Raw genomic sequence first — 26,813 nt, forward strand, 5'->3', positions numbered from 1 at the left:
ACATGACTCTGGCCATGTTTTTATAACAACATTATTTCCTTCCCAGTTATTTAATCAATCACCTTAGACCTACTTACATGAAAGTTATGTTGTTTTTGAGACAAGAGTCTCCTGTGATCTAGGGTAACCTCAGACACACTATGCAACCTGTGACCCTCTTCGAACTTCTCCCAAGTGCTGAGATTTCAGTCTGTGCCAACACACCTAACTCTTTCGTACCAAAGTTAAGGCACATAGATTAGGAGAGGATCATGGGTTTTATTGGTAGAGGGTTCAGGAAAGAGCCACATCTATGACACATTCTGTTTCTCATGAATGTGTTTATGTCTTCTCACTATAGGCAGATGGGAACCATGCAAGCTTGGGTTTTGTTCCTGCTAGCCTTGCCACATGCTGGCACTTTGTATAAAAACCTTGTAACAAGCTCTCACATGGGCACTGTGATCCTCAGTTTACCTCTCAGTCTGTACATATAAATGACGTCTTAAAGGATTCGGATTGCCATCTTGAGAACCCGAAGTACTTTGACTCACCTGAATCGGTACTACAGGCTACAAAAATAAAATTGAAACGTGAATCTTTGACCTAACACAATGTGCATCTCGCAAAAACATAATGTAAAACAAATGTCATACACAACAACGATGTTTAATATCTTTGTTCAACTCATTACCCCTTTACCAGTGGTTCTCAACCTTCCTAATGCTGAAACACCTTAGTACAGTTCTTCAGGTTGTGGTGACCCCCCCAACCATAAAATTATTTCATTTCTACTTTATAACTGTAATTTTCCTTCTGTCATGAGTTGTGGTGTAAATATATAATATGCAAATGGTCTTAGGTGGCCACTGTGAAGCTTTGTATCCTAGCTCACAAAGACACACCCCACTGTTACAAATCACTGAAAAGGCAAAGCTTTCCTTACAGGATTTGTTGGCCTAGAACGTGGGTTATCTTGTTGCTTCCTTTACAGATGATCTTGGCTCAGTCAGTAAAGTGTAAAGTCTGCCATGTAAGCTCAGGAACCTGTGTCCAGATCTCTAGAATCTGTTTAAAAATCTACACATGGCTATGCATGTCTGTAGCAGGCCAATCCCTTGATTTCATTGGCTAGACAAATTGATGAGCTTTGAGTTCAGTAAAAGACCGTATCTCAAAAAATAAAAGTAGAGGGTAGTTGAAGAAAGACATAAAGGATAGACCTCAAGCCTCAAAGTTTATAGATACACACACCACACACACATAACAAGATAGGCACACATATGTACTCACAAATTATCACAAACTCTTTAGTTTTAAATGAAAGAATTTTATTTTCTCACAGTTTAGGCAGTCAGAAGTTTAAAACCAAGAGATTGTAATCGCTTCTTTCATAAGACTATAGGAGAAAAATTTCCCCACATCTTGTAACTTCTGGTAATTGATGGCCATTCATAGTCTTCTTTCTTAGTTTGGGTTTCTATTGCTTTGAAAAGATTCCATGACCATGGCAAGACTCATAAAAGTATTTAATTGGGACCATCTTACAGATTCAGAGACTTAGTCCATTATTATCATGGTGGGAAGCATGGCTGTGAACAGGCAGCCACTGGAGAAGGAACTGAGAGTTCTACATCGGGATCCACAGGCTGCAGGTCTTCTTGTAACTGTGAGGCACTGAGTCTGGGCTGGAGCTTCTGAGACCTCAACCAGTGATGTACTTCCTCCAACAAGGCCACACCTTCTAATAGTGCCACTTCTTTTGAATGAAACATTCCAACACATGAGTCTTTGGGGATCATTCCTATTCAAACCATCACACCTTCCTTTGCTGATAAACATGCCACTCCAGAGCTTTTCCCCTCTGTGTGTGTCTATGTCTCAAATCCTTTATCTCTCTCTTAAAAGGACACCAGTCCTACTGGTTAAGGACCTACCCCAAATCGTGTATGTCTGCTCTGCATTAGATCACATGTGCAGCTACTGGAGGGCAGGATTTGAATATACTCTTAGAGGACACAATTCAACCCACTACTTGACTCTTAGGAGGCTCTGGATGTACTTGTTAATTCAGGTCACTGACATGAGAAGGCTCAAAATAGACATACCCTTAATGGACCCAGCGTGTTCAACTCTAAGTGGCACAAAGGAATAAATTAGACACCATTATGGGCTTGCCACATTCCTGATTAGAGAATGCCACCTGCTCACTCCAACTAAGCTATGCTTTTGACTTTTGAATTCAATGATATTTCAGTTCATTCACTGTAATTATAAAAGACATTATTGAGAAAAATCTGTCTCACCTGATGAAATTTTTGAATCATCATACATTTTACACTTGTACACACACACACACACACACACTAGAATGACACATATGGGACTCATGTGTCTTATTTGAGATTGATAAGGAGACTAAATAGAAGCAACATTCATGGACCAAAGCCTGCCATGATGTAACTATTCATCTACAGAAAGGATAGACGTGGAAAGCAGAGTAGGCGTCCCCGAAGTCACAGAAATTAGAATGTTCCATTTAAATCTATACGTGGCAACCTCACAGATCCTAGGACATTCAAGTCTTAATGCTGTGTTGTTCAAGCATTTCCAAGTAGTTCGTTACATCCAAATGAGTTTACCCCAGGCAAGCTTCTGTTACAGGTACTTCCAACTCTGCTAGAAGTGGTCATTGCAAGCACAAACACAAACCAGAGAAGTACAACTAAATGTTGTAAAGGCCAGGGCAGCACTGGTGATTGTCATAGCTTCTGCCTGGCCAAATACATGTGGAAAGATAGGAACAAAGTCTCAGAGAATCACAAACCAAACCACACATTCTAGTAAGGTGTACTGGGAAGCAACGCCGGTGGACATGTAGGGCTGACATTTGAATTTGTCATTTTAATAGCAGATCATCAAAATGTTTAGAAATGTTTCCATTGCTGACCTGTCCTGATGAAGAACCTGCAAGCAGAATGGCGCCTCTCTGAGCTTGCCTCTCAGAATCCTCAGTGTGCCCAAGAGCATCTCCCTCATCCTCTTTGCAGGTATCCAGGCTCTCAGTGGAACGTCTGTGTGATTCCTGGTCCAGTGTCTCCTCCTTTGACCTTCCATCTGCTGACCACAAGAGCATGTAGAATCTCATTCACCTTCATTGTTTTAACATTGACCAGGTACAGAAAACTATGACTTCATTTCTTTCTTATATGGAATAAGAGGGTTTGATTATCCACAATCCAATAACTTATTTTTTACATACTGGGAAGATGGGAGTCTTAACAGATTAAACATTAAGTCACCACCTCTTTTGTTCCTCCTGTGATCATTCAATGTGACAAAATATTGTTTGTCGTCTTTCCTTTTACCTGAGCAAAACCTGAGACAGTCATATGGGTTTTGCCCATGTGTTAAATGTTGTATCCTGTCTTGAGCATCTTACTTTGCACTAGTTATGGTACTAATCCAGTTTGTGATGTGACTGCAGGTAGGAGAGGCAAAGCAACCTTGGCTCTATCTAGCTAACTTAATACACACTGTAAACAGAAAATACACTTCCATCTTCAAATCTTAGGAAAATACTGGAAAGTGTAAGACTTTTCCATGCCTTGTCCATTAGATAGATAGATAGATAGATAGATAGATAGATAGATAGATAGATAGATAGATAGATAGACAGACATATATAGGATAGTATATGCACTGCATATCTATAGGCACTACAAAGTGAATAGGATGCACTGCATATCTATAGGCACTACAAAGTGAATAGGATGCACTACATATCTATAGGCACTACAAAGTGAATAGGATGCACTGCATATCTATAGGCACTACAAAGGAAAATCCAAAGGTAGCATGTGCTACTTAGATGTTCATATAGATTTGGGACATTAAAAATCTTAAAAGGATTTTTAATGTCACCTACATGGACATCTTTCCCCTCATCACAGAACTAGAAGAACACACACATAGTCCACATGGACAGTCTTCAAATGACAAACTATGTGAAATTTTTATTGTGTTGTTTTTTAATTTGTCCCTTCTGATTTTGCTACATATCAATCCCCTGTCCATGAGTGGGACACTTCTGAAGTGACTTATTCTAGAAGACCCTTCTGGAATTCTCCTTCTCCAGGCTATTTCTAGACCTCCCCTTTCTGTCTATTCCTGAGATTCTTTGCAGACCAGTATTAGAAAAGCAATCCAATGTGGACTATGACAGGGGACTTGGAATGCTAAGTCTGAGGGAGTCGCTGAAGTGTTTGAGAGAATGACATAGAAGAATGACCTATGAAGTTAGCATCTCCTGCTCCTTGTACACTCCAGATGGCTTGATCAAGTATCAGGCGACCTACAAATTTTCTTTCCTCGCCATGAGCTAACACAGACCACAGCTGAGGGAGGCAGTCTACTTTGTAGATTGCCTGTTAGGGAAGCATGCCTTCAGACAAGTATTGCCTGGTGCTTTATAACTCTTAGTGGGACAGTAACAAAACGTATAAAGCTTATATATAGCTCATAAAAAAATCTTATGTGGAAGTTAACAGTGAGCTCTATCCGATGTGGAGATGAGGAATTCCATGCCAATGTACTTAGTACCCCGTTGAGATTGCTATAGAATCTTTATCTTCAGAAGGCACACAGCGTGGCACAGACTTGGTAAGAGCAACGTCTTACATCTAAATCCCAGCACTGCTTCTTTGTAGCTCTGCACATTTGGGGAGCAGTTTCTTACATACAATTCAACAACTCAATACCCTTGCCCGTGAAGAAAGAATGTTGTGAGAGTAACATGGTAACCAAGCATCCTGCTAGCTTGGCAGGGCATACTCAGCAAAGGATGCTTTCTTTTTAGTTGTATGACTTGTTCAGTGCTTAGTAATTCTCTGACAGGCAGTGGGCATGCAGGGAGGACAGAGTATGTGAGCTTTCATTAATCCTTACTTTCATAAAGATGTATTTCGTGTCAGTAAATAGACAGTGAGCATCACCTTTGAGTCAAGAACGATGCCAGGTCCTAAGACCATCTAAGTGCTTGTAGAAAAGAAAGCCATGGAACAAATAATTATGGCAGCTAGTGTGCATCTAATAACTTAGAGAATGACAAGAAAAAACAAGGAAATAAAAATAGGAGCCAAGGTTTGACACTAAGCATGTCAAATCCACAGATTTCAGCACCCTATAAGGCTGTCATAGTAATGGAATGATTAACTATAACCGGGGACAGTTCATTTTAAGTGTCAGCTTGACTCTGGTATGTACCTCCTTAGCCAGACTTGTTTCTGTGAAGGTATTTTTTTCCTTTGATATTTAATAGTCCACTTTGATGAGAGGCTAACATTCAAACTCCAAGGAAACCAAATGGCTTATCAAAATATGGTGGACCAATTGGGTGAAGCCTTCATGGAACAGGCCAAGCTTTCTCAGAGGAGTGTTCTCTGTAACACCTAACATAGAAATCATCCTTCAGATTCCAGCCTGCTGCTCTGCCAAGGTAGAACTTGACTGTGACATCGTCTCCTACCTGAACTTCGTAGAAATGCTCATCTGTTTTTACAGACTGTCAGCCCACACGAGAGATAATTGCAAGCTTCTGCAATTGAATACATTGTTCTCCACCATTTTCCTCAACACACTTGCAGGCACGCATGCACATAAGTACACACACACACACACATACATGATATCATATGCATACATATGCAGTCAGTTCAAGATTACATATTGCTCATTGACTTTTATAGCAAATACAGATCACAACTTTTCTTATGAGATGAAGATGGTAAGGATGTACCAAGCACACAAGACGCCAGAGACTTTTCTCACACAGAGCCTCCAGGAACATTTCCCTAATTGATGCCATATGGGCTATAAAATTTAGGATTGTCTTGTTCACGAAATATGGACCCCAGGTCAATCACTCATGTTGGGCAAAGTTAAGTGACTAAGAATGGAGATAATGTGACCCATGATTCCAGGATGGAGCAGGAATGGTAGAGCAAGCTGATACTGTAACCATTGCCTTTGTGCTCCTGTGGCTGAGAATTACCTAGGAGACAAACTTCTGGGTATTCTTGATAACAGATTTTTCTTGATTGTTCTGATTTTGGCAGGAAGACCCACCCAAACTGTTGATATCACCTTTCCATTGGCTTAGGACCTTGGACTTAATGTAAGGAGGAAGAAAGCTGGGCAGTGAAAGACATTCATCTGTTGATGCTTCCTGACTGCAGGTACAACAGCAGCAGCTGCCTCGAGGGATGCTGTGACTTCCTCAGCATTGTGGACTGGGCCGTCAATGTGAGCATAACAAAGCCGTCCTTAGCTGTTTTTGTCACGTATCTGTCACAGCAACAAAGAAAGTAACTCATATGGTAGATACAGAATGGCCCGTCTGCTCTAAGATACAGACTCCAGATCAGCCACAGGGGCTGGGCAATATTAGCCCAGAAGAGAAGGGGATGGTTAAGGTTGACCATCCCAAACCTGAACATGTAAATCCCTAAATGTACTAAAAATCCAGAACTATCAGGTGTTGACCCAATAATACATGCACAGAAGCCTTGGGCATGAAACCCATACACAAAATCATTGTATAAATTTCCTCCCAGATATTAGGATACATATACAGAATAAATAATAGTTTATACTTGGATTTCATTCCCAGCATATTCCATAACACATATGTAAACATCCCATAATCTGAAAAAAAATGATCAAAGACACTTCTGAGACACTTCTGAACCTAAGCACTCTAATAAGGGATGCTTGGCCAACATCTTGCTTTTCAGAACTTACCTGCGTACAGTCTGTTCATCTAACATAGCATATGGAGACATACTTCCTAGCTAGAGGATCCTCACCTCCCAAGGTTTCTGTTGTGCTCTCTAAGGGCTGAAAGGCAAACTTAAACTAGCAACTCAGCTAACTTGTCTCCCTAGCAGTCACTGGGATGTACCCTGACTTCTCAGGTGTATTTAGGAAATTAACAGGTTGAGATTTTATAGTTCAGCTTTCTAAGTGGTTTCATTGTGACATTTTCAATGAGATGAGCTGTTGCATGTTCTTCTAGCTCACTACACTGACTCTTGAGGGACAGGTGAAAAACTGTCTCCGATTCTCAGCCCTCTTGACATGGTGTGTTTCGATGGCATCAGTGGTTTCTGCGTCATGAAAGGATGAATCTGCTTCACTGAGAAATGTTTGGTCAAATCACCTTTGCTTTGTATTTGAACCTTGTGATGTGTAAGAATTTAGCCCAGGCGTCCACTAAGACATACACACTTGAAATCCAGTCCACAGTTGTAGTTTATGTGTTCTAGATTGAGCCTGACTCTAAGGAACACCATTGACTGTCATTATCTCACACAAGCTAAAGATCACTATGATAAGCAAAATAAGCCAGCCTCTGAAAGACACATAGCCCATGCTCCCTCTCCTGAGTCATGTACCTCTCTGGCTGAGTCTGTACCTCTCTTGCTGGCTGGGGAGGATGATGATTCACTTTCTGTTGCTGAGACAAATCATTGACCAAAGTCAACCTGAGAGGGAAAGGGTTTACCTGGATTACATCTTCACATCACCATCCATTTTCAAGAAGAATCAAAAGCAGAACCTGGAGCACAAACTGAAGTGGAGGCAATGGTGGAACCCTGCTTACTAGCCTGTTCCTATGGCTTATCCAGCTTGAGTTCTTAACCCAAAAAGTCCTCCCTGTCCAGGGGTGGCACTGCCCACTGTGGACTGGACCCTCTCATGTCAATTATTAATCAAGAAATTTCTCCATAGACATGCCCACAGGCCAATCTGATAGAGGCAAATCCTCAACTGATATTCCTTCTCCAGGTGACTCTAGATTGTGTCAAAGCTGACAAAAAATTATCAGCACAGTGAAAACACATATACACACTCATACACACACACTCATATACACACACACACACACACACACACACACACATATATACACACAGAGACACACATGCACACACACATACACACACACATAATACACACATGTGTACACACATGCATACACACTCATACACACATACATACATACATGTATACACACATATATATACACACTCATACACACAAATACATACACTTAGAGACACACAGATATACACAGATATACACATATACTCACACAGACAAACAGACACAGACAGACAGACACACATACACAGAGGGGGCAGAGGAAAGGTAGGAGGAGACTACGATGAAAGCCAAACAATTCTAAAGGGGAGAACAAAAAAATAGTACAGAGAAAGACAAAATATCACATATTTCACACTATGTGAGCAAAGGAAAGGATGAGCACAAATTGAAGAGAAAGGATGGTGAAATAAAATGAATGTTATTTGTTACACTAAGAAATTAATCTTGAAGAACCCCACAGAAAAAGTAGTCGTTGAAGTGTCTCTGTGCTTTCTTGCTTGCCAGCTCAGTGAGCATTTCTGCACTGGCTGCAGAAGCCTGAAGAGGACAGACAGTGTGCTGGCTGGCCATGCTTGACTGCAGAATGCTCCTTTTAAATTCCAAGAGCAGAGAAGCATTTGCAAAGTGCCGCTGTCCCCGGGACACATCGCAACAGTCTCAGAATGACACCAAGCCATGCACAAAGCAGCAGATGAAATCCGATCCTGCATCTTCCGTCCCACAGGCTGGCTGTCCTTGAGAGCTCACCTCCTCGTCTTCCGCCCATCACGTGGTGCGCGGCTGACACCTACCATTTAAATCGTAAGCTGCGAAACGAAACTGGAACCGCACGCGTGATCTTTGCCACCTCATTTTCATGAATGGAAGAGAATATTCTGAGACAAAAATTACATACTTAATTCTAGCTCACCCTGTCTGCTGACCTCCATCCGGCACTGCCTTGAGTTTATTTCCTCCTCCGTCAGTGGGTCAAAGTAATTTCTGCTGTATTCATTTCCTGTGGAAAGTCCACAAGGTAAGGGTCAGTGATTATTTTAGAAGCACATGAACCAAATGTTAATTTTGAAATCAACACCAGCATGAAGGGATCGTTTTAGCTACTTTATAAGCTTAATTTCTTACAAGTCTTCTAGGCCTCTCTCTCTTTTTTTGTAATTATCGTTTTGTAGAAGGTCAGAAGAAGTAATTCAAGAAATAAGTTCCTGCTGACTTTCTGTTGCTAAAAAGTTAATGAGAAAATTATCAAATGGAAGCTTAGACAGTAATAATTAAAGAGGGGGAAAAAATCACACCAACCCCTGTTACATATATACCCAAGCAATGGGCGTAACTGGGAGGAATGGGCAGCATGGACTCTGTTGATTTTATTTATGGGATTATGTCTTATTAAACATATCATGTTGTGTACAGATGTTTAAGACAAACTTGGTGTTTTATTTTCTTAATTATGAGAACCAGCCAAAGTTCCATGTAGAAAGAGAAAGGGGAAAATTAAAGGAAGGAAGAAGAGAAAGAGGAAGGGAAGGAAGAAGAAGAAACAAAAGAAAACATGGGATCTGGGGAGGTAGCTTGGTCAGTGAAGCAGCTGTTCCACAAACATGAGGAGCAGACTTGGATCTCAGCAGCCATGTGCAAGCTGGGCAGGATGTGCACCATCCGAGCGAGCACTAGGGAGGTGGAAACAGGAGGAGCCTTCCGGCTTGCTGGCAAATCAGCGAATGTGCTGAGCTTCAGGGTCAGTGAGAGACCCTGGTAGAAATACTAGAGAACAATTTGAGAAGACACACCCAACATTGGACTGTGACCTCTGGGTTCATGTGTGCACATGTATGTGTATAACCACCCAGTGCAAACTCATACATTCACATGCATATGCCTACATCACAGGGGAGAAAATGAACAAAGATGGAAGGAAGGAAAGAAGAAAGGAAGGAGAGATGAAGGGAGGGAGGGAAGAAATAGAGGCTTGTATACATATATTTTATGTCAATTTGAGTGATGTGTAAGGGGGTAAAAATAATTTATCCAGAAATTTTATTCAGCATCAATAAGTTCAGCACCAGGCCTCCAAATTTCTCACCATCTGTCCCCCACTCACTCAGTCCTCAATAGTCACGGTCGCACCGACCTTGGCTGTAATACCGAAAAGGATGTGCTGTCACAGTTCCAGATCAAGTCTCACACTTGCTACACACATGTCTGCTGCTAGTAGTTGGCACTCAGTAGCCCTGAGAAGAATTCAAGATGCCCCCAACCCAGCAGAAGCCATAGGCATCACAGGATGGAAACCCCAGCACTGACAGTCTGACTTAAAGGGAAAGGAGAATATACTCCAGGGATGCTGGAACACACCACTGTGCATTTGCTTCTGTTCCCAAGGCTAAAGGAAGTTCTGATGTGGACTCCAATTGCATTTCTGTTTCTAAAGCAGCACTTGGCTTCCTTGCTTGTTTTTTGACCATCAGTCACCTTTCATTCCACTGATATAAGTACAAGAACAGAAAACTTTTCTTTTTCTATGTGGTCTCAATAAAGATGAATAATCAACATACTCCAATTTTGTTAATTTATCTGTCAACAACTACTAGCTTGGATAAAGCTTAGAGATTTGTTGCTGGGCCTCTTGTCTTCCATTCTTCACAGGGATAGCAGATTTGTTGGTTATTTTGTTCACTCGTTTTTCTCAACCCAGAGAGCACTGGGAAACCACTTCTTCGAAATACCAACAAAACAGCTCAGCTCTCTCGAAGCAAAGTTAGTGGTATGTTCTGTTCTATATTGCCACCCCAGTACAGCCATCTACTGAGACCCATTGCAAAAATGCTCCCCCAATTTACAAAACTCAAGATTAGCCCACCAACACAAGCAATGAGTTTATAATGCTAATTTATTTGAGACCTTCATAAATCAAACAAAATGGGCCCATTGATCGTGCAGACTTTATATGCCTCAGTACAGGGGAACACCAGGGCCAAGAGATGGGAGTGGGTGGGTAGGGCAGTGGGTGTGGGAGGATGTGGGGGACTTTTGGGATAGCATTGGAAATGTAAATGAAATAAATACCCAATAATAATTTTTTTAAAAAGGAAAAAAAATCAAACAAAATGAAATCATTTTCAATCAATAGTCTGCAAGAGTGTCAAGACAGTGTCCATGCCTGTGGCTTATACACCTGCATTGGTTGACCAATATTCTAAACAGAAGAAAGAAAGAAAGAAAGAAAGAAAAAAAGAAAGAAAGAAAGAGAGAGAGAGAGAGAGAGAGAGAGAGAGAGAGAAAGGAAGAAGAGAAGAGAAGAGAAAAAAGAAAAGAAAGAGACAGAGAAGAAATCTGAAAAATAAGTTGCATTCACACTCAACATGCCTTCTTCTTTATTTTTCTTTTTCTTCCTACTGAATAATAAACTATAGCAACTGTTTATTCAGTATCTATATCATATAAGATATAACTAGAGAAGATTTGAGTGCCTACAGATGGATGGTAAAGTTTCACATGGAAGCATGATGGTATTTTGGATCTAAGACTTGAACATCTTTGGATGTAATCTGGGAAGCTCCATCAAACTCCCTCAGCAGTCATGAAATGGGTGTATTGGTACTGAGGCCTCTAGCCATGTCCATCTTCCTCCCATGTGTGGTGATGGGCTCTGCCCAACTGTTCATAAGGGAAGCCTGTACTTTACGGGGTGGCAAGCTACCTCCTGATTACTTGAGGATCACTTAAATGATTGAGAATCACCTTTATGTCTCATGGATTGCTCCTGCAGTGTTCCAGGTGGGTGGATAAACATGAATTATATACAGTAATTTCCTTAGTTGATCCCATTGTAGAATATCGTACATAGCTCATGGAAGTAAAGACATAGGAAATGTTTTGCCCATAACAAGAGGTTATTCTTGCAAGCTTAGAATTGGTCTCCTTAGTATGCTTTTGTATAATATTCAGATATTGTCTTTAAGACAAAAACCCTATGGATCTTGCCTGCAGAACACGGTCTGCTGATAGGGCTGGCCTTCCTGGAGAACAGCCACCTGAAGGAAGTTTGCAATAAGGAACAGCCAGGCCAAAAAAAAAAAGGCAGCACAAAAGCATACATGTATGGTAAGCGCATTTTCTTAGTAACCTCGGTATTTCTGAGGTACCTAGAGTTTTAATTTAGCACATGAAGCCATGAAGGCCAAACTTCTTCATGCTGTGTGATATCTATCTGTCTTGACATGTGATATCTGTCCAATTCCTCACACCTCCAATGCCCTTTGAGTGCCTACCAGCTCCTTTCTCACTCAATCTCCAAATCAAATAAGAGTGAACTGTCCAATATTAAAATGGTCACTCCCTGCCATCGACTGTTCTTTGTTTACCCTGACAAGTCAAAAATTTTCACATCGTACAGGGAGTGAACAGTGTGTGGCTCATGGAATCTTGCTTTGTCTCGGTTCTAGAGTCCATTGCTAGTGAGGATTTAATCAAGTGGGGCAGTTTTAGGACCAGGTAGATATTTCCAGGAGTTAGGTTACTAATAAGATGAATTCTTCCTCAACACGTCCTCATCATTCACAATATGCTTTTGGATATGACTAAATCATCTCACAGGGAAATGAAGAGACCCACTGAGAAATTCAAAGTAGGGCACAATACAAATACAATAGGTTTTTATGTGGCTGTGAGTTAACTCTCTGTGATACCCAGATGAAGGAGCTGACAAGCACCCTTATGTGTACAGGCATGCTCATATATATTAAGGCAATTGGATGCGACATGTAAAATAATAAATTGGTAACGTGGTTGTGTAGCACTCTTCATATCCCAGCATCCCTTCCGACTTTCCTAATGGTAGCTGTTTGGGGTTGAGAATCATCGTCAGCTAGAATGTTTCTCATGTTATTGTTTTTCTGAACCGGGGGAGAAAAGCATTCACACTTGCCTTCTGCCCTTCCTCTCCTATCGGATTTTCCTATCATTTAACTCAGTATCAGAGCTCTAAAACTACACCGAATGTGAACTTTGCTCAGGAAGCCATCCTGTGTGCGCTCAAGCAATTCCCTGGGAGTTGTAAGAAAGAGAGTGAAATTACCCAGCCGAGGATGGCTTGTCCCTTGACTCAGTGAGGCACTCAGTTCCTTCCTTTCTCATCAGCCGTGTGACTTCCAAAGAAAGGAAATTCAGAAGCAACTACCGGCTACTACTGTGTGTGTGCATGTGCGTGTGTCTCTGTACACATGTTCGTGTGTGTGTGTGTGTGTGTGTGTGTGTGTGTGTGTTAGTTATTGGCTTTACTCTGATGCTTTTCCCATAAATCCACCTGTTTCAGCTTGCTTCTTACCACTAGCCACTCTATTTTCTATAATATACCATAAACTCAATACAAACAAGGCCGCCTGTGACTATGTAACTAAAGATATTATGTTATGTGATTATAGCCGAGTAGCAACATTTTACAAATTAGAACACTCTCTTAAATGTTAAAGGAATGAGTCCTGGAAAAACCAAAGTTTAATTTGACACCTCTGGGCTTTCTAAAAATATTTGAGATCATATTTTTGCATCGCCGTTTCTCATTTTGAAAATCTCATACCAAGATCTTAGCTCTAAATTTCCATGGGGCTGGACAGGTTAACTAGATCTATGAAATATAACTGAGGAAATTAGGAGGCAACAGAACAATACAGGCTGTGGGAGGTCTGCCAAATTCTATTATGATAAACCCACTCATTGTCTGCCCAAGCCTGGTGTGCAATGTGCCTTTGAAGCGAAAGGTAACTCATGTTAACTCATCCCTTTCTCCTTCCTTTCTGCCTCCCTCCTCTTTTTTCTTTTCAGCACAGGGAATGAAACTCAGGGCTTCACACTCCTTAGTTCAGTACTCTGCACTGACCCACCTCACTGCCCAAAAGACTATGACTTAGTCAACTAAGATTAGCTCTTTTAAAAGCTAATAGCAAACATCAGTCATTGAGATGGCTACCCAACACCCTTACCTTCATGAAAGTAGGTAAGGTGAACTTAAAAGTGTCTTAGGTTTACTGTTGCTAGGATGAAACACCATGATCAGAACAATTTGGAGAGGAGAGGGTTTATTTGGCTTACATTTCTATATTGTTGTCTGTTATTGAAGGAAGTCAGCGCAGGAACTGAAACGGGCAGGAACCTGGAGACAGGAGCTGATGCTGAGGCCATGGAGGGGTGCTGCTTACTGGCTTGCTCATCATGGCTTGCTCAGTTTGCTATCTGAAAGATCCCACAGCCACTAGCCCAGGAACCACCTCCCATTGTCTGGGCCCTCCCCCCATCAGTCACTAGTTAAGAAAATGTCCTACAGGTTTTCTCAGTTGAGGCTCCCTCCTTCTGGATAACTTTAACTTGCATCAAGTTGATATAAAAGTAGCCAGCACAAAGGAATATCTGGGTTAAAGTTACTTTGAAGTTTATGCTGTATAATTATAATTTGAATACACTCTGATTCTGTTCCATGAGAACATGGTACATTTTTCAAAAATTCTGTTAGAACAAGAAAGATATTACTTGAATGGTGTATTGATGCCTGGACAATTATCAAGAGCCATTGGCTGTTATAGATCCTAACTCTAGAGTGTTCAGGGCTGTGGCAAACAGCTAGGAAAGCAACACCTGTAATCAAAGTTCCACATAAGCCTTTGTAATTGATTCATAAATATTAGTGTTTCATATCCATTCATCCATGGTCATCACGATTATTAACCTTCTCCAGAGACTACAAAGGTAAGATAAGTTTTCCTCTTTCTTCCTTCCGAATAAGCTAAATTATGAAATATTCATGATATACATTGTTTTGATATTAAATTAAATGTCCATTGATGAAAAAAATTTACCCTAATGAAGCCTTAAATGTAATTCATGCAGCATTCATTGCAAGAGCTTTGAGGGAGAGAAAATTATTCAATTAATGAGGTGGTAAGCAGAGGGTGAGGCCTGTGGTTAAAGTCTAATGGCAGCCAGCATTTCAGAGTCTAAGAAAGCACACCAGAGCTAGTGTCCTGTTAGACAGATCAGCTTACTTGACTTCTCAGTCTCACTTCCTTTCCAAACCTTGTGGGTATTTCATCTATCAGAGATTTGAAAAGCTAAATAGGGTAATAGTTGGAGTTTGCTAACAGGTTCTAATTAATTGAGCCATATTCTTCCTTCCCCCCAAGGCCCTCTCTAACGGGTAAACCACTAGAGTGCCATGAAGTGCATAATTGCTGCGGGGCTCTCTTCTGAGTCCCCCAAGGCAGGAAAGCATCCTGTGCTTGCTGGACCTGCCATCCTCCGTAGAACTGAAGTGCGTCCCTGAGTTCCTCATGCCAAAACAGGACGGAGTTTCCTGTGTGTAAGTAACTGTGGTGATTCAAAGGTTAAGTTTAAGTATACCTTATTCCTACACATATAAAAGGCCTTCAGAAGTCATACCAGAGAAAGTGTTCTTTCTACAGAGTTTGAGGCTTAGTAACATTCTCCTATGGCGTATTAACCCTCCTATTCTGAAACACTGGCTGTCCTCACACTTCAACCACAGCTGTCTCCGTTCTGGTTACACATTCATTAATTCCACCTTCTGTCCATCCCAGAGCTCTGGAAATACTTGTGTTTACACATCACAAGTAAGGCTTCATTGGGATTAATTTTTTTCAATGGAAGCTTAATTCAATCTGAAAACAATTTATATAATGAATCACCAGATTTAGTTTAGTCAAAATTAGCAACTCATTTCTAACAAAGCTGGCAACTCCTGGGTAAGCCTTTTCCCTCATGCAGTAGAGTGGCTGGGACTCCCTACCTTTTATAGGACTCCTGATCAATCCATCACAGGAGGACTAAGAAATTTTATTTTCTATTAAATTCCTCTTAACATGTGAGAAAACAGAGCCCAAAGTAATTCTCAATGAAATTGTTTGGAGACTAAGATACGTAATTTCTGGTGAAAACTAAGGTTATAAAGCCTGTTTGTACTAAATGTTTGCCTAAAATGGAAGTAAAGTGATTGAAGTTAACTTAAATCTCCAACCTAATAAAGATTCATACAGAATTGTATTGGCATAAAATAATTTGTATTTGGTTAAACAAACAAACAAAGAAACATTTTTAAAATGTCATCAAATATTTCAAGGAATGGAGCTAAGTTATTTGGCAACCTGACCCACTCCTAAGAGGTTTGCTGTTACATCGTTAGTACAGCAGAAAAAAAAATGACATTTTTTTTTTCTGGTTCTGTTTATGTCACACAGCTGAGCTTGTGTTAGGCGAGTCCCTGGATCTCTGTGCACAGCTCTATGGTCTACATTTCAGAATCTCTGTGTTTGTGAAAATTCCTAAGCATCTTTATCACCGTCCCATGGACACATACATTTCAGTGGCACATAACTCAGTGAACTCATCGGTCACCACTGAACTGAGTAGTGTGGTGTATACCTTGACCACTGAAATACATCTTACAATATTCTGTCTTTAGCCAACAGTCTCTGACAATATTTTCAAACCTACATCTTTGTGTTTCCCAAACATTAACTTGAAGAGAGAGTATAGAGGTGACCCTTGCTTGCCAGGTGGACGTCAAGTGTCACACCTAAAGAAGTAGTAACAGAAGTTCTGGAGAGATGGCTCAGGGGGTTAAGAGCACTGGCTGCTCTCCCAGAGGTCCTGAGTTCAATTCCCAGCAACCACATGGTGGCTCACAACTATCATAATGGGATCTGATTCCTTCTTCTGGCTTACATGAAGACAGAGCACTCAAGTACATAAGCGATATGAATAAATCTGAAAAGGAAAAAGAAATAGAAAACGAGTTGGAAAGGGCACTGAGTGAGGAAACTGCTCGCTGTTAAAGGGAGGCCTTGAGTTCAGCATCTTTGATGCTAACATGTGTCTGTGAACCCCTTCACTGGGAGGACAGAGTCAGGCAAAACCTGGGGGGGGGGGGCTCACTGATCAGCCCCATAGCTGAAAATGAAAACTCCAAGGTCAGTGACTGACCCTGACCCAAATGTTAAAGTGGAGTGAGATGGAGGAAAAGAGCAAGCCTCTCCCTCTGGCCCTCACAACTGCACACAGAGGCAGTGCAGCTGTACACACACATATGCAGGTCTGAACACACACGCAAAATAACAATGGACCCTTTGTTTCTTGGGCAAGTCTGTGTGAGTCTCTATAGCTAAGCAGTGTCTTTTGAGAAGAAAATGAATTAGAGTTTTGCTATTTTACTGACATTCCCAAACTTCCAATGGTTGACTAAAATAATCTTTCCAATTGGAAATTTTTCTCGAATTCTATCTATGATTCACCCAAAATAAGAAAAGGACACGTAAACTGTTTACATACACTTATCAGATATTGATGTAAATATTATCTCTGTAAAAAATTGGGTTTGTATAAATCATTAGAATATGTCATCCTGTCCATCAAATATCTACATCAAATGTGTCTCTGCTTCAGTGAGAAGGGTGCTTTCCTGAGTGTTTATTTTTAGTTCTCTAAATCAATGAAAAAGATTAAAATCACTTAGGAACCAAATGGTTTCTAAAGACACAAATTCAGGTCAGTTCAATAAACCTAGAGCAAATGATTTTCCTATATATTTCCTCTTTCTTAATAAGAGTTGAAATGTCCTGAAGCAAAAAAAAATAATATATACTTTTACACATTCTATAAATTTTATACAAAATCTGCTCTCCATCTTTAGGGAAAAACAGCTATAAATGAGAACAATGTAAACCATTCTATACAAAATCACTTCTGAAATCACCCAGGTTATGTGCACTACAGAGGAAATGTTTCACCTTGTGTGTGTGTGTGTGTGTGTCTGTGTGTGTGTGCGTGCTCCTTTCAAGCTGGATACTGAACACAAGCATCTGTATGCTTTTTGAATCACCAACATTCGTATTCATGTTCAATGAAGACAAGTTGAGGATGACAATCCTAAAACTCTAACCCACGATTCTCTAATACTCAACCATTGAAGAGCTCCTGCCCTTCACTCAAGAGACCCTCACTTTTCCTGGAAAGATCTTCAGTGACAGATGCCCAGGACTCGTTGTATTTGTCTTCTGTGGTCTGCCTATCATTTTCTGTCCTCACCATGTGGCTTCTGCCTTTCTGTCTACTGTTGAGATCCTACACACATTAAATCAAATCAAATGACCTCACATCCATCATGAAACCACATCATGAAGCATCTTTATAAAGGCACATAAAAGAGCGACTAGAGAGATGGCTCAGCAGTGGGAGGCACTGGCATGCCTTCCAGAGGACCCAGATTCACTTCCAGGCACCTGCATGACAGCCCACAACTGTTTTTTCCTTCTCTTTCAGGAGATCTGAGATGTTTATACCAACATTCATTCAGGAAAAAAACACCTATGCACATGAAATTAAAAACACACACACACATGGAAGAAATCACTTCCTGTTATTTATAAAGCTATAGCCATGCTAGCTCTCAGGACTTCCGTGTTAAAGAACACGGATTCTAGCTAATATCCTTTCTGGGTCAAGCCATGTTCTGTCTAGCATCTGCTTTGGTTTGGCCAAGTCTTGAATTTGTGCCTTTCCCATGCATGGTCCATAATAGTGCCAAGGGAAGAGATGTGACTGTCTTATACATCAGTAGAGGACTGAAAAGGATGCTGGCAAAAATCTGGTCAAGAATGTCTCCCTAAAACTCAGGAATAAGTGCCTGAAATGAGACCATAGGACATGAGCAGTAGACACAGCATTATAGATATCACAGAACTATAATCCTAAAATCCTCTTGTCTCTGACCCTGAGACATTAACACAAAGCCATGACATATGCCTGACCATTTTATCAGTCTTTCCCAGGGAGCATAATGCTGTTCCCTGGAATGGAAGGCTGAATTCAATGCTGAGTTCCACCATGACACATAACTTTTTATTCCAGTGGCCAAAATATATTTCTGAGGAATTCACCCAATATCTAGAGAAAATTATGTTTCTCTTTTTAAAAAAGCAGTTCTTGTCCAATTGCTAAGATGCCAAATCATGTCATTGATTTATGAAAACCTATTTTTCTAGCTCATTTATTCTTCTATTTGAAATCTCTGTTCACAGTAGGCCACTCTAGCCCACAGATATTTAAACATACTCAGTCCTAACTCATGGTTTAACTTAATCAACTTGCCTGGGATCAATTGTACCAACTGTGTCGCTTTTATCCACAAAGTGCTTGGGTTGGGGGGTGCAACTCAGTGACCCAGCAGTTGCTTAGCGTATACTAGATTATAGGCTTAGTCCCCCCAAACATAAAATAAGCATGTTTTTAGATTTCAGACTTTCTCACATTTTGGAATATGTACATATACTTTATAAAATATTTCGAGGATGGGACTCAAATTTATACATGAGATTATTTTATGTTCTTTATTGCATGGCTCTATTAAAATTTTATTTTGCATCTTATTTGTATATTTTGATTGAGAAAGTCAGTTCTCTTTTTTTACCATACAGACCCCAGAAATAGAGCTCAGATTACGAGGTGTGCCAACAAGCAGCTTTCCTCACTGGTGTGTCTCTCCATCTCTTGATTATAATTTTGTGTAATACTTTTAGTATTACTAATCATATTCAGATTATGTATCCTCAATATTATGTGTTATGATGAACACACATGCATACACATACACACATAGGCACAGGCACACACATGCATGTGCACACACACATGTGCACACGCACACACAACACAAGTGCGCGCACACACACGAGTGCTCACACTTTCCTTGTTTGTCTCATGCTTTTAGAGCGCCCAATTCAAGAAACATTATTCATAAAGTACTTATACAAACCTTATGTAAGGAAACACAGTCTTTGCTTTAGGGAAGTATTCAATTAACTGGTATTAGCCAGTTCTAAATTCCACGGTTCCCACAGTCTGATCTTGCTGCTGGAGTATGTCTGAGGATCATGGAGGTCCTATAAGTCTACTTCCTCACATCTGTTCCTACACATGGAATAATGCCTGAAAACTAGAAAATATCCAATAAATGTCCTCTTCAATGAATAAGATCAAAATAAAGAGTTGTACGAGGAAATTCAGTGTTATTCATAATTTTAAACAAAACAGTGCAGAAATAATGTTCAAATAATTATGCCTATATCATGTCCTCTTCTACAGCTTGTTTCCATCAATAGTGAGATATGTTCAACAGATAATTCTGGACATATGAACTGCAGTAGATACTAAGCAAATTCTTGATTAATTCATTTATTTTTTTCTTTTGTCATGCTTTGGCTTCCTGTCACCAATTACATTATAATTTCTTGTTCCCATTGTTCATAGTTTTGTTTTGCTTTTCTTATGTATGGGTGTTCTGCCTGGATGGATGTCTATACACTACCTTTGTGCTGTGCCTGTGGAAGCCAGATGAGGCCATTAAATCCCCTGGAACTGTAGTTACAAAAAGATGTAAGTCACCATGTGGGTAACTGAAGCCACCTTCTCCAGAAAAGCAGGTACTGCTCTTGACTGCTGTTGAGGCATCTTTCCAGACCCCTGTCTTGTGTAGGCATGATGGGTCAATAACTCCAGAGGCCTGTCTACCACTCCTGGCAGAAGCCAGGAGGGCTTAAAAGAACCTAGCCCCCACCCTCTGTCATAAATCCAGGATACAGGAATGTAGCCTAGGCAGGACCAATGGAACACTCTCACCTAGAGCACGGAGAGAACAAACATGATAATCACTCATCACAGCGAGGAAGGCTCTATGAGAACACGACTGTGCCATCATGACAGTCACTGTACTTCAAACTTCCTAACCCTGCAGGCAGGTTGGTTTCTGTCCAATGACACTGTCAGTTTCTCTAAGCTCATGAAATCTTTCCATCTAAATCAGCCGGGAATCATTGGTGTTTGTTCACCATCAAGGAACTCTCGGTACAACCTGCTTACTCAAGCACTCTGACAGCCTAACTGCCTCTAAGGGAGATGCTACCCTGAGATGTACAGCTGAGGATCATGGGAATGACGTCATCCTGGATGTCTGAGAGAGACCCTAGAAGGGTGTTCTAGGCATCCCAGGAGCTGCTTTTTAACAAATAGAATAGTTTAGCCTGCCTGTTATACACCAGAGTAATTTTCATTGTTTCCTTTTCTCTCTTACCCTTACAATAGTCTGGGTGAAACTGAAGTATTAAAAGAAGTGGGAAAAAAATAAATACAAAAGTCCCATTTACAATGGCACCACTCACATTAACTGAACTGCCTGCTAGGTACTCTCTCTTACTTCTCTTGCTTCTCCCTATCTAAACTCCTTCCATTGCCCTTTCTTGTACCTGGCCCAGATTTCATTTTCCTGCAATTTAGAATGGCCATTAACTGCTTTTTTAGTGTCACCGTGTTATATATCCATAATGGTAAGGATGATCTTTCTATCTACCCAGTCTTGGGCCTCACTGGCTTAGGAACCCGTGCTAATACCTTACTCTTTTTGAAGTTCTAAGCAGCTGTGGCTTCTCTACTGCTCTCCTTTTCGATATCTGGAAATCTCATCCTCTATTCCTCAGAACTCTAGTTACTATCAGGCTGGCATATCACCAGCAGTGAGCAGAGAGGATGGTGGACAAGGATGCTGGGACCTGAACAGCAGTGTGCACAGAAAAGAAGAAACCAATGCTGAAGACAGGCAACCTCGGACGATATGTGGGCAATTCTCTGGAAATTCAATGGTGGACTAATACATCTGTTAACTGCCTATAAAGGAATGGCCAGTAGTCACTGATAGCCATATGAAATCAGCTTTCCCTGGAAGCTGATATGCAAAGGCAGAGCAGCTCCAAGTGCAGCAAGGGCAGGCAGGGCGGTCTGAATGGCACCTTCTACCCTGATTTACATACCATTCACACCACACCAAAATGCCTAATACAAACCTAGCACACAATTGACAACACACAGTAGCTTTCCCTGAGAAGATCTTAATAGGAAGCTTATGAGGATGTCTTCACAATGGGGCGCACAAGCAAATAAGGAGGACATCCAAACTCTTCTAAAATCTTAGCGGACTATCCAGGAGCTGCCATCCCATCTGTTCCTAGACGCAGATGTCTTTGTTACTTTGCTATTACTATGACAAAACACCATAACCAAGACAACTTATAAAAGAAAGCATTCAATTTGGGAGTTATGGTTCCAGAGGGTTAGAGTCCATGACCATCATAGTGAGGAGTATGGAAGCAGGCAGGCAGGCAGGCAGGCAGGCAGGCAAACAGCCAGGCAGGCAGGCAGGCAGACAGGCAGGCATGCAGGCAGGCAGGCAGGCAAACAGCCAGGCAGGCAGGCAGGCAGGCAGACAGACAGTCAGGCAGCCAGGCAGCCAGGCAGCCAGGCAAACAGACAGGCAGGCAGGCAGACAGACAGGCAGGCAGGCAAGCAGGCAGGCAAGCAAGCAAGTAGGCATGGCACTGGAACAGGAGCTGAGATTTACTTCTTGAGACTAGACCATAAAGTAGAGTAAGCTAACTGGAAATGGAATGGGCTTTTGAAACATCAAAGCCTGTCCACAGTGACATACCAAGAAGACCACACCTCCTAATCGCTTTCAAACAGTTCCATCAATTAGGTATCAAAGAATTGAATATATGAACCTCCGGGGGCCATTCTCATTCAAACTACCACAGCAGGTGTGTACTTACTCATGGCTCTCATACTCTGCTTCTGGGTTCAAGCCATAATGAATTTAAGACCTTTTCTTATGTAAAGTTTATTTTTAGAAAATCGCTCTTCTGGATGTTCTCTCTCAGACACTATTTTTTAGTCTAATCATTTTGTACATCTTTGAGATAGCCCACGTAAATAAGTAGCATTGGAATCTGCCGTCATTTACAATGGTTTCCTTTAAAATGCATCGTTAAGGGGCAAGTGTGCTGATATGTACTCGTAAGATGATAATTTGTGCTAATTACAACAATATCATGGGGGAAATGTATGGTGCTTCTCCTTGTCTAAGTAATCGCATTGGCAGACGGTCTAAATGTCCTTAAAGTTGTTTAAAAAGGAACGTTGTGTTCTATGCTATCTGGCGGTTTCTAAATTCACATATTTACAATATTCTTCCTTGTTCACAGGCCATAAAATCGCACATCTCATTTGCAATTGAATTTTTAGAGGCTTTCCCAAAGTGGGGGGATGACGTATCAAATGCTCTTTTTCTAAGTTGGCTGTGTTCCAGGACAGACATGGTAAACCCTCTCTATTTCACTGTCTGACTAGATTGGTGCAGATGCTAAACACTTCCTGAATTTCCCATAAAAACCCTTTCATCTTTGGTTGCTTCCACCTGGCTTTACTTTGGATTATAGCTTTTCTCTGTTTTCCAGAATGAGGCCAACTATCACTCATGAAAATTATTACTTCCCATGCCCATCCTTATCTCGCTGAGCAAGATACTTAAATTCCCAGGAACTTGAAAATGGGGACTTGCTAGTGTTGAGATCTAAAATTATATACATACTTTTTTGTCAAAGGGGGAAAAACACAAAATACTGGACATTTTACATTGATTGTGGGTTGATAGTATGCTATTTTGACGATGTTAGTTTAAGAAGATGTTTTTAAAGTTAAATCACTTTTATTAAGTCATTTTATTAAGATAACTCATAGAAATTTCAAAGTACTACAGTGACTCATGTTATAGAGTCTATATTTTTCTCTTTTGGCTAACGCTTGCCAGTAATATGTACTTTTACCTAAAGGACATATTTACCTGTTTCTGAATTAGGTAACAATGTCTTCCAAATTAAAATATTCCCTCCTGGAGGGAGAAAGGAAGCTAATGAGACTTGGGAAGTAACTATCTCTTAAGTCTCAGCAAGTTCCTGAGACTGACAGTAATCACAATGCCCCAGCCCAAGGTTACAAGAACAATAAACAATTGCTGGAGAGAAGAGACTCCCTCCTGTGCAGAGCTCCTTGAAGGAGGATCTCCAACCTGAGAGGCTGCCTGCGCACACTGCCAAGAGTTCCAGAAATGGAATTTTCATGATTTACCATCCGTGTTGGTCTGAGCTTTTCAGAGAGGCAGATACCTTCCTCTTTAGCAGCAGAGTTCCAATTTTAGCATGACACCTGTCTCCTTGCGAACAACATCTCCTAGACTCTTTTATATCTACCTGTAGACCAGGAACTAATTTCCAATACATATATATATATATATATATATATATATATATATATATGTTACACACGGTACTTTTGTTCATATATATATATATGAATATATATATATATTTTGTTCATATATATATATGTTCATATATATATATGAACAAAAGTACCGTGTGTAACTACCTGTACTCAGCCTTCTCTTTCAATGCTTGGAACATAGAGATGCTATTGAGTGACTTTTAGATGTTAAGTAAAAACAACAGCATTGGAACCACAAGGTCTTGATCATTGTAAGGATTGCCTCAATTGCAATGTTGAATTTGTTGTCTGTAACATAACTCCTGAGATTTGTGACACTAAGGGATCTGCTGTGCACACAGCAGCCAATGTATGGCTAATATAGCATAGATATTCACGGATGTACACTGTTGCTAGCCACCCATCCTCTCACTGGGCCATGGACTTCCAAGAAAAACACTTTTATACACCATGCAATGAAAGGAAGAGCTGAACTAAATTTTGATGTGAACATAGATGGTATGATATGATTGCAGAGGGTAGCAACTGCTAAGCTGGCAGAATTTCCCCTGAGCCTCAGGAGTTAAAAATCACAAGCTAACCTACTGGGATATGGAGGGCCTGCTCTGTACAGGTGGGAATCATGATGAGCCTGCTAAGTGGGACCAGCAGAGAACACATCTGTGCCGGCTCATGCTTCATTACTTCAGAGTTTCTCCTCAAAAAGCTATTTGGTCATTAAATTCTGATGTCTTCCGGCTTGTTCGGGGTGAAGATGAGAGCAAAGACAGCAAGTTTTAATGACTTCTTTCTTTGTAGGTAGAGGCTCCTCTGAACTTAGAAGAAATGCACCTCCCAGGGCAGGAAGAACAGCCATAGGTATTGCCAGAGAGATTACAAGGAGAGAAAATTTTTTCCCATAGGCAGTGATGGAATCAATGATCAGAGAGACCCCCTCAGCCAGAGAATAGAGGAGCTCTTCTTTGCAGGCAAATTTACTACAAGGGGATTCTAAATATTAAAATATTATTTCTTCATTCATTTGTAAATTCTTGCCTGTGTTTCTAGAACCTATACAGAAAATATGATTCAGCTAAAGGGAAGAACAGCTACAATCTGAAGCCCAAAATAAAATATCAACCTAGTTCTTCACTATATTTGCCTGGTGACATTCTATAAGCAACAGTGTCAACCTTCAAGGCCCTGTCTGCACCATAGTCAAGAGTCTTAGCATTCTGGCATTCATTGCAGGACTTGTTCACCTTAACTTCCCAAAGAAGAGTGACTTCATTCTTTCATATCCTTCACCCACAAAGCTGTGTGTGACCTGTACCCAATGGGTGCACAGATCCTCAGCTGCATCACCCCTGACCCTAACCCCAAACAAATCTTCCACAGAAGCTGTCTAGGCATGCTTGAGTGGAATGCCAGGTTCCCATTCAGGATGCCCAGGTCAGATGAGAAGAGCAGCAAGTGTGAGCACAATCAGGACTGAAGTCACACCTTTGGGTCCCGCTGAAGCTGGCAGCTTGGATTTTTGTTGATGAGTTGCAAGGGTGTGATCCAGCATGTCATGTCTCATAACTTTCTCTTTTGGAGTCTGATGTGCTGAGAGTTCTGGGCTGCTCATGTTAAAACCTGGATTCTCAGCACCTTCGGTAGCTTCCATGTATTCTTTAACTAGAGCAAAACAAGGAGGTCAGAAGATCACACAATAGGCTGTTGGATTCCAGGGCTAAGCAGAAAATTACTCTCAGTAATTCTTGTGCAGAAAGACTCAAGTGTATCGTCCTCAAATGTCACCAAAACAGAATTAGGTTAAAATTAACTCTTAAAAAAAAAAGAATAAATGATTAAAATAATTACAAATTGCACCCTGACAAGCTAGAGCAAAATTTCGCCCTCAGCCATTTGTCTGTAATTAGTTAATTAATCCTTACACAAATTATGAGCAATAGCTCATCAAGCAAGGCTCACCCATCAGAAATTCAGCCGACGTGGATTTCTTCTGCTTAGTTTGCTTCACAGCCTTCTGCCGAAACTTCTGGAGGGAAATTGTTAAATGAATAAATTAGCTAAAGAATGAAGATCATCATTTATGATCCACAACTAACACAGTGTTTTAAATATGGGATGGCGGATGGCATTGAAATGTCATTTAATTTACATCTCTCCTAAAGGGGTCAAACACTAATTGAACATCAGAAGTGGAAGAATTAAATAAAATAGGATAAGAAAAGTTAATACAAATGCCAAATGAAGGTCACATTAAAATACTTTGTTTTCATCATTTTTAATTAATACAAAGAGCCCTCAACAAATTAAGAGCACTGGAAAACTTGCACAGTTCAATTTGCGTTTGTTCAGACTGGGCTCAGATACAATCTCACTTTTGGTAGTATGAAGTTATCTTGTAGGAAATCTCCATGTGGGCTGGGAAGATTGCCCAATGGTTAGAGTGCTTGCCCAGCATGCATGGGGAAGGTCCATTCTGATTCTTAGAACACACATACACCAATTGTACTACGTGTCTTTGAGTGCTCCTACAGTAACATGGGAGACATAGAAAGGAGAATCCTAAAGGACCTGGGCCAACTATCATGCAGTATTAAAGCAATAAAAGAGCTATATCTCCAGATGGGAGGAGAAGACCTACATTTCTGATATCTACACACATGTTCTGTACACTTGAACAGGAACACCTCTCTCCCTCTCCCTCTCCCTCTCCCTCTCCCTCTCCC

The 26,813-nt window shown here is 40.7% G+C and overlaps 1 protein-coding gene across 1 annotated transcript in view; it reads right to left on the minus strand.

The window, feature by feature from the left end:
• Ofcc1 (orofacial cleft 1 candidate 1) overlaps nucleotides 1-26,813 on the minus strand; it is a 281,087-nt gene that overhangs the window by 247,105 nt on the left and 7,169 nt on the right. The window contains exons 2-5 of the mRNA XM_021180950.1: nucleotides 26,050-26,116; nucleotides 25,576-25,752; nucleotides 8,837-8,923; nucleotides 2,930-3,096 (exon numbers count right to left, since the gene is read on the minus strand). Of these exons, the coding sequence (XP_021036609.1) occupies nucleotides 2,930-3,096; nucleotides 8,837-8,923; nucleotides 25,576-25,752; nucleotides 26,050-26,116 (498 nt within the window). The remainder of the gene's footprint in view (nucleotides 1-2,929; nucleotides 3,097-8,836; nucleotides 8,924-25,575; nucleotides 25,753-26,049; nucleotides 26,117-26,813) is intronic.

Source organism: Mus caroli, chromosome 13, assembly GCF_900094665.2.
Source record: "Mus caroli chromosome 13, CAROLI_EIJ_v1.1, whole genome shotgun sequence".
Classification (NCBI taxonomy): domain Eukaryota; kingdom Metazoa; phylum Chordata; class Mammalia; order Rodentia; family Muridae; genus Mus; species Mus caroli.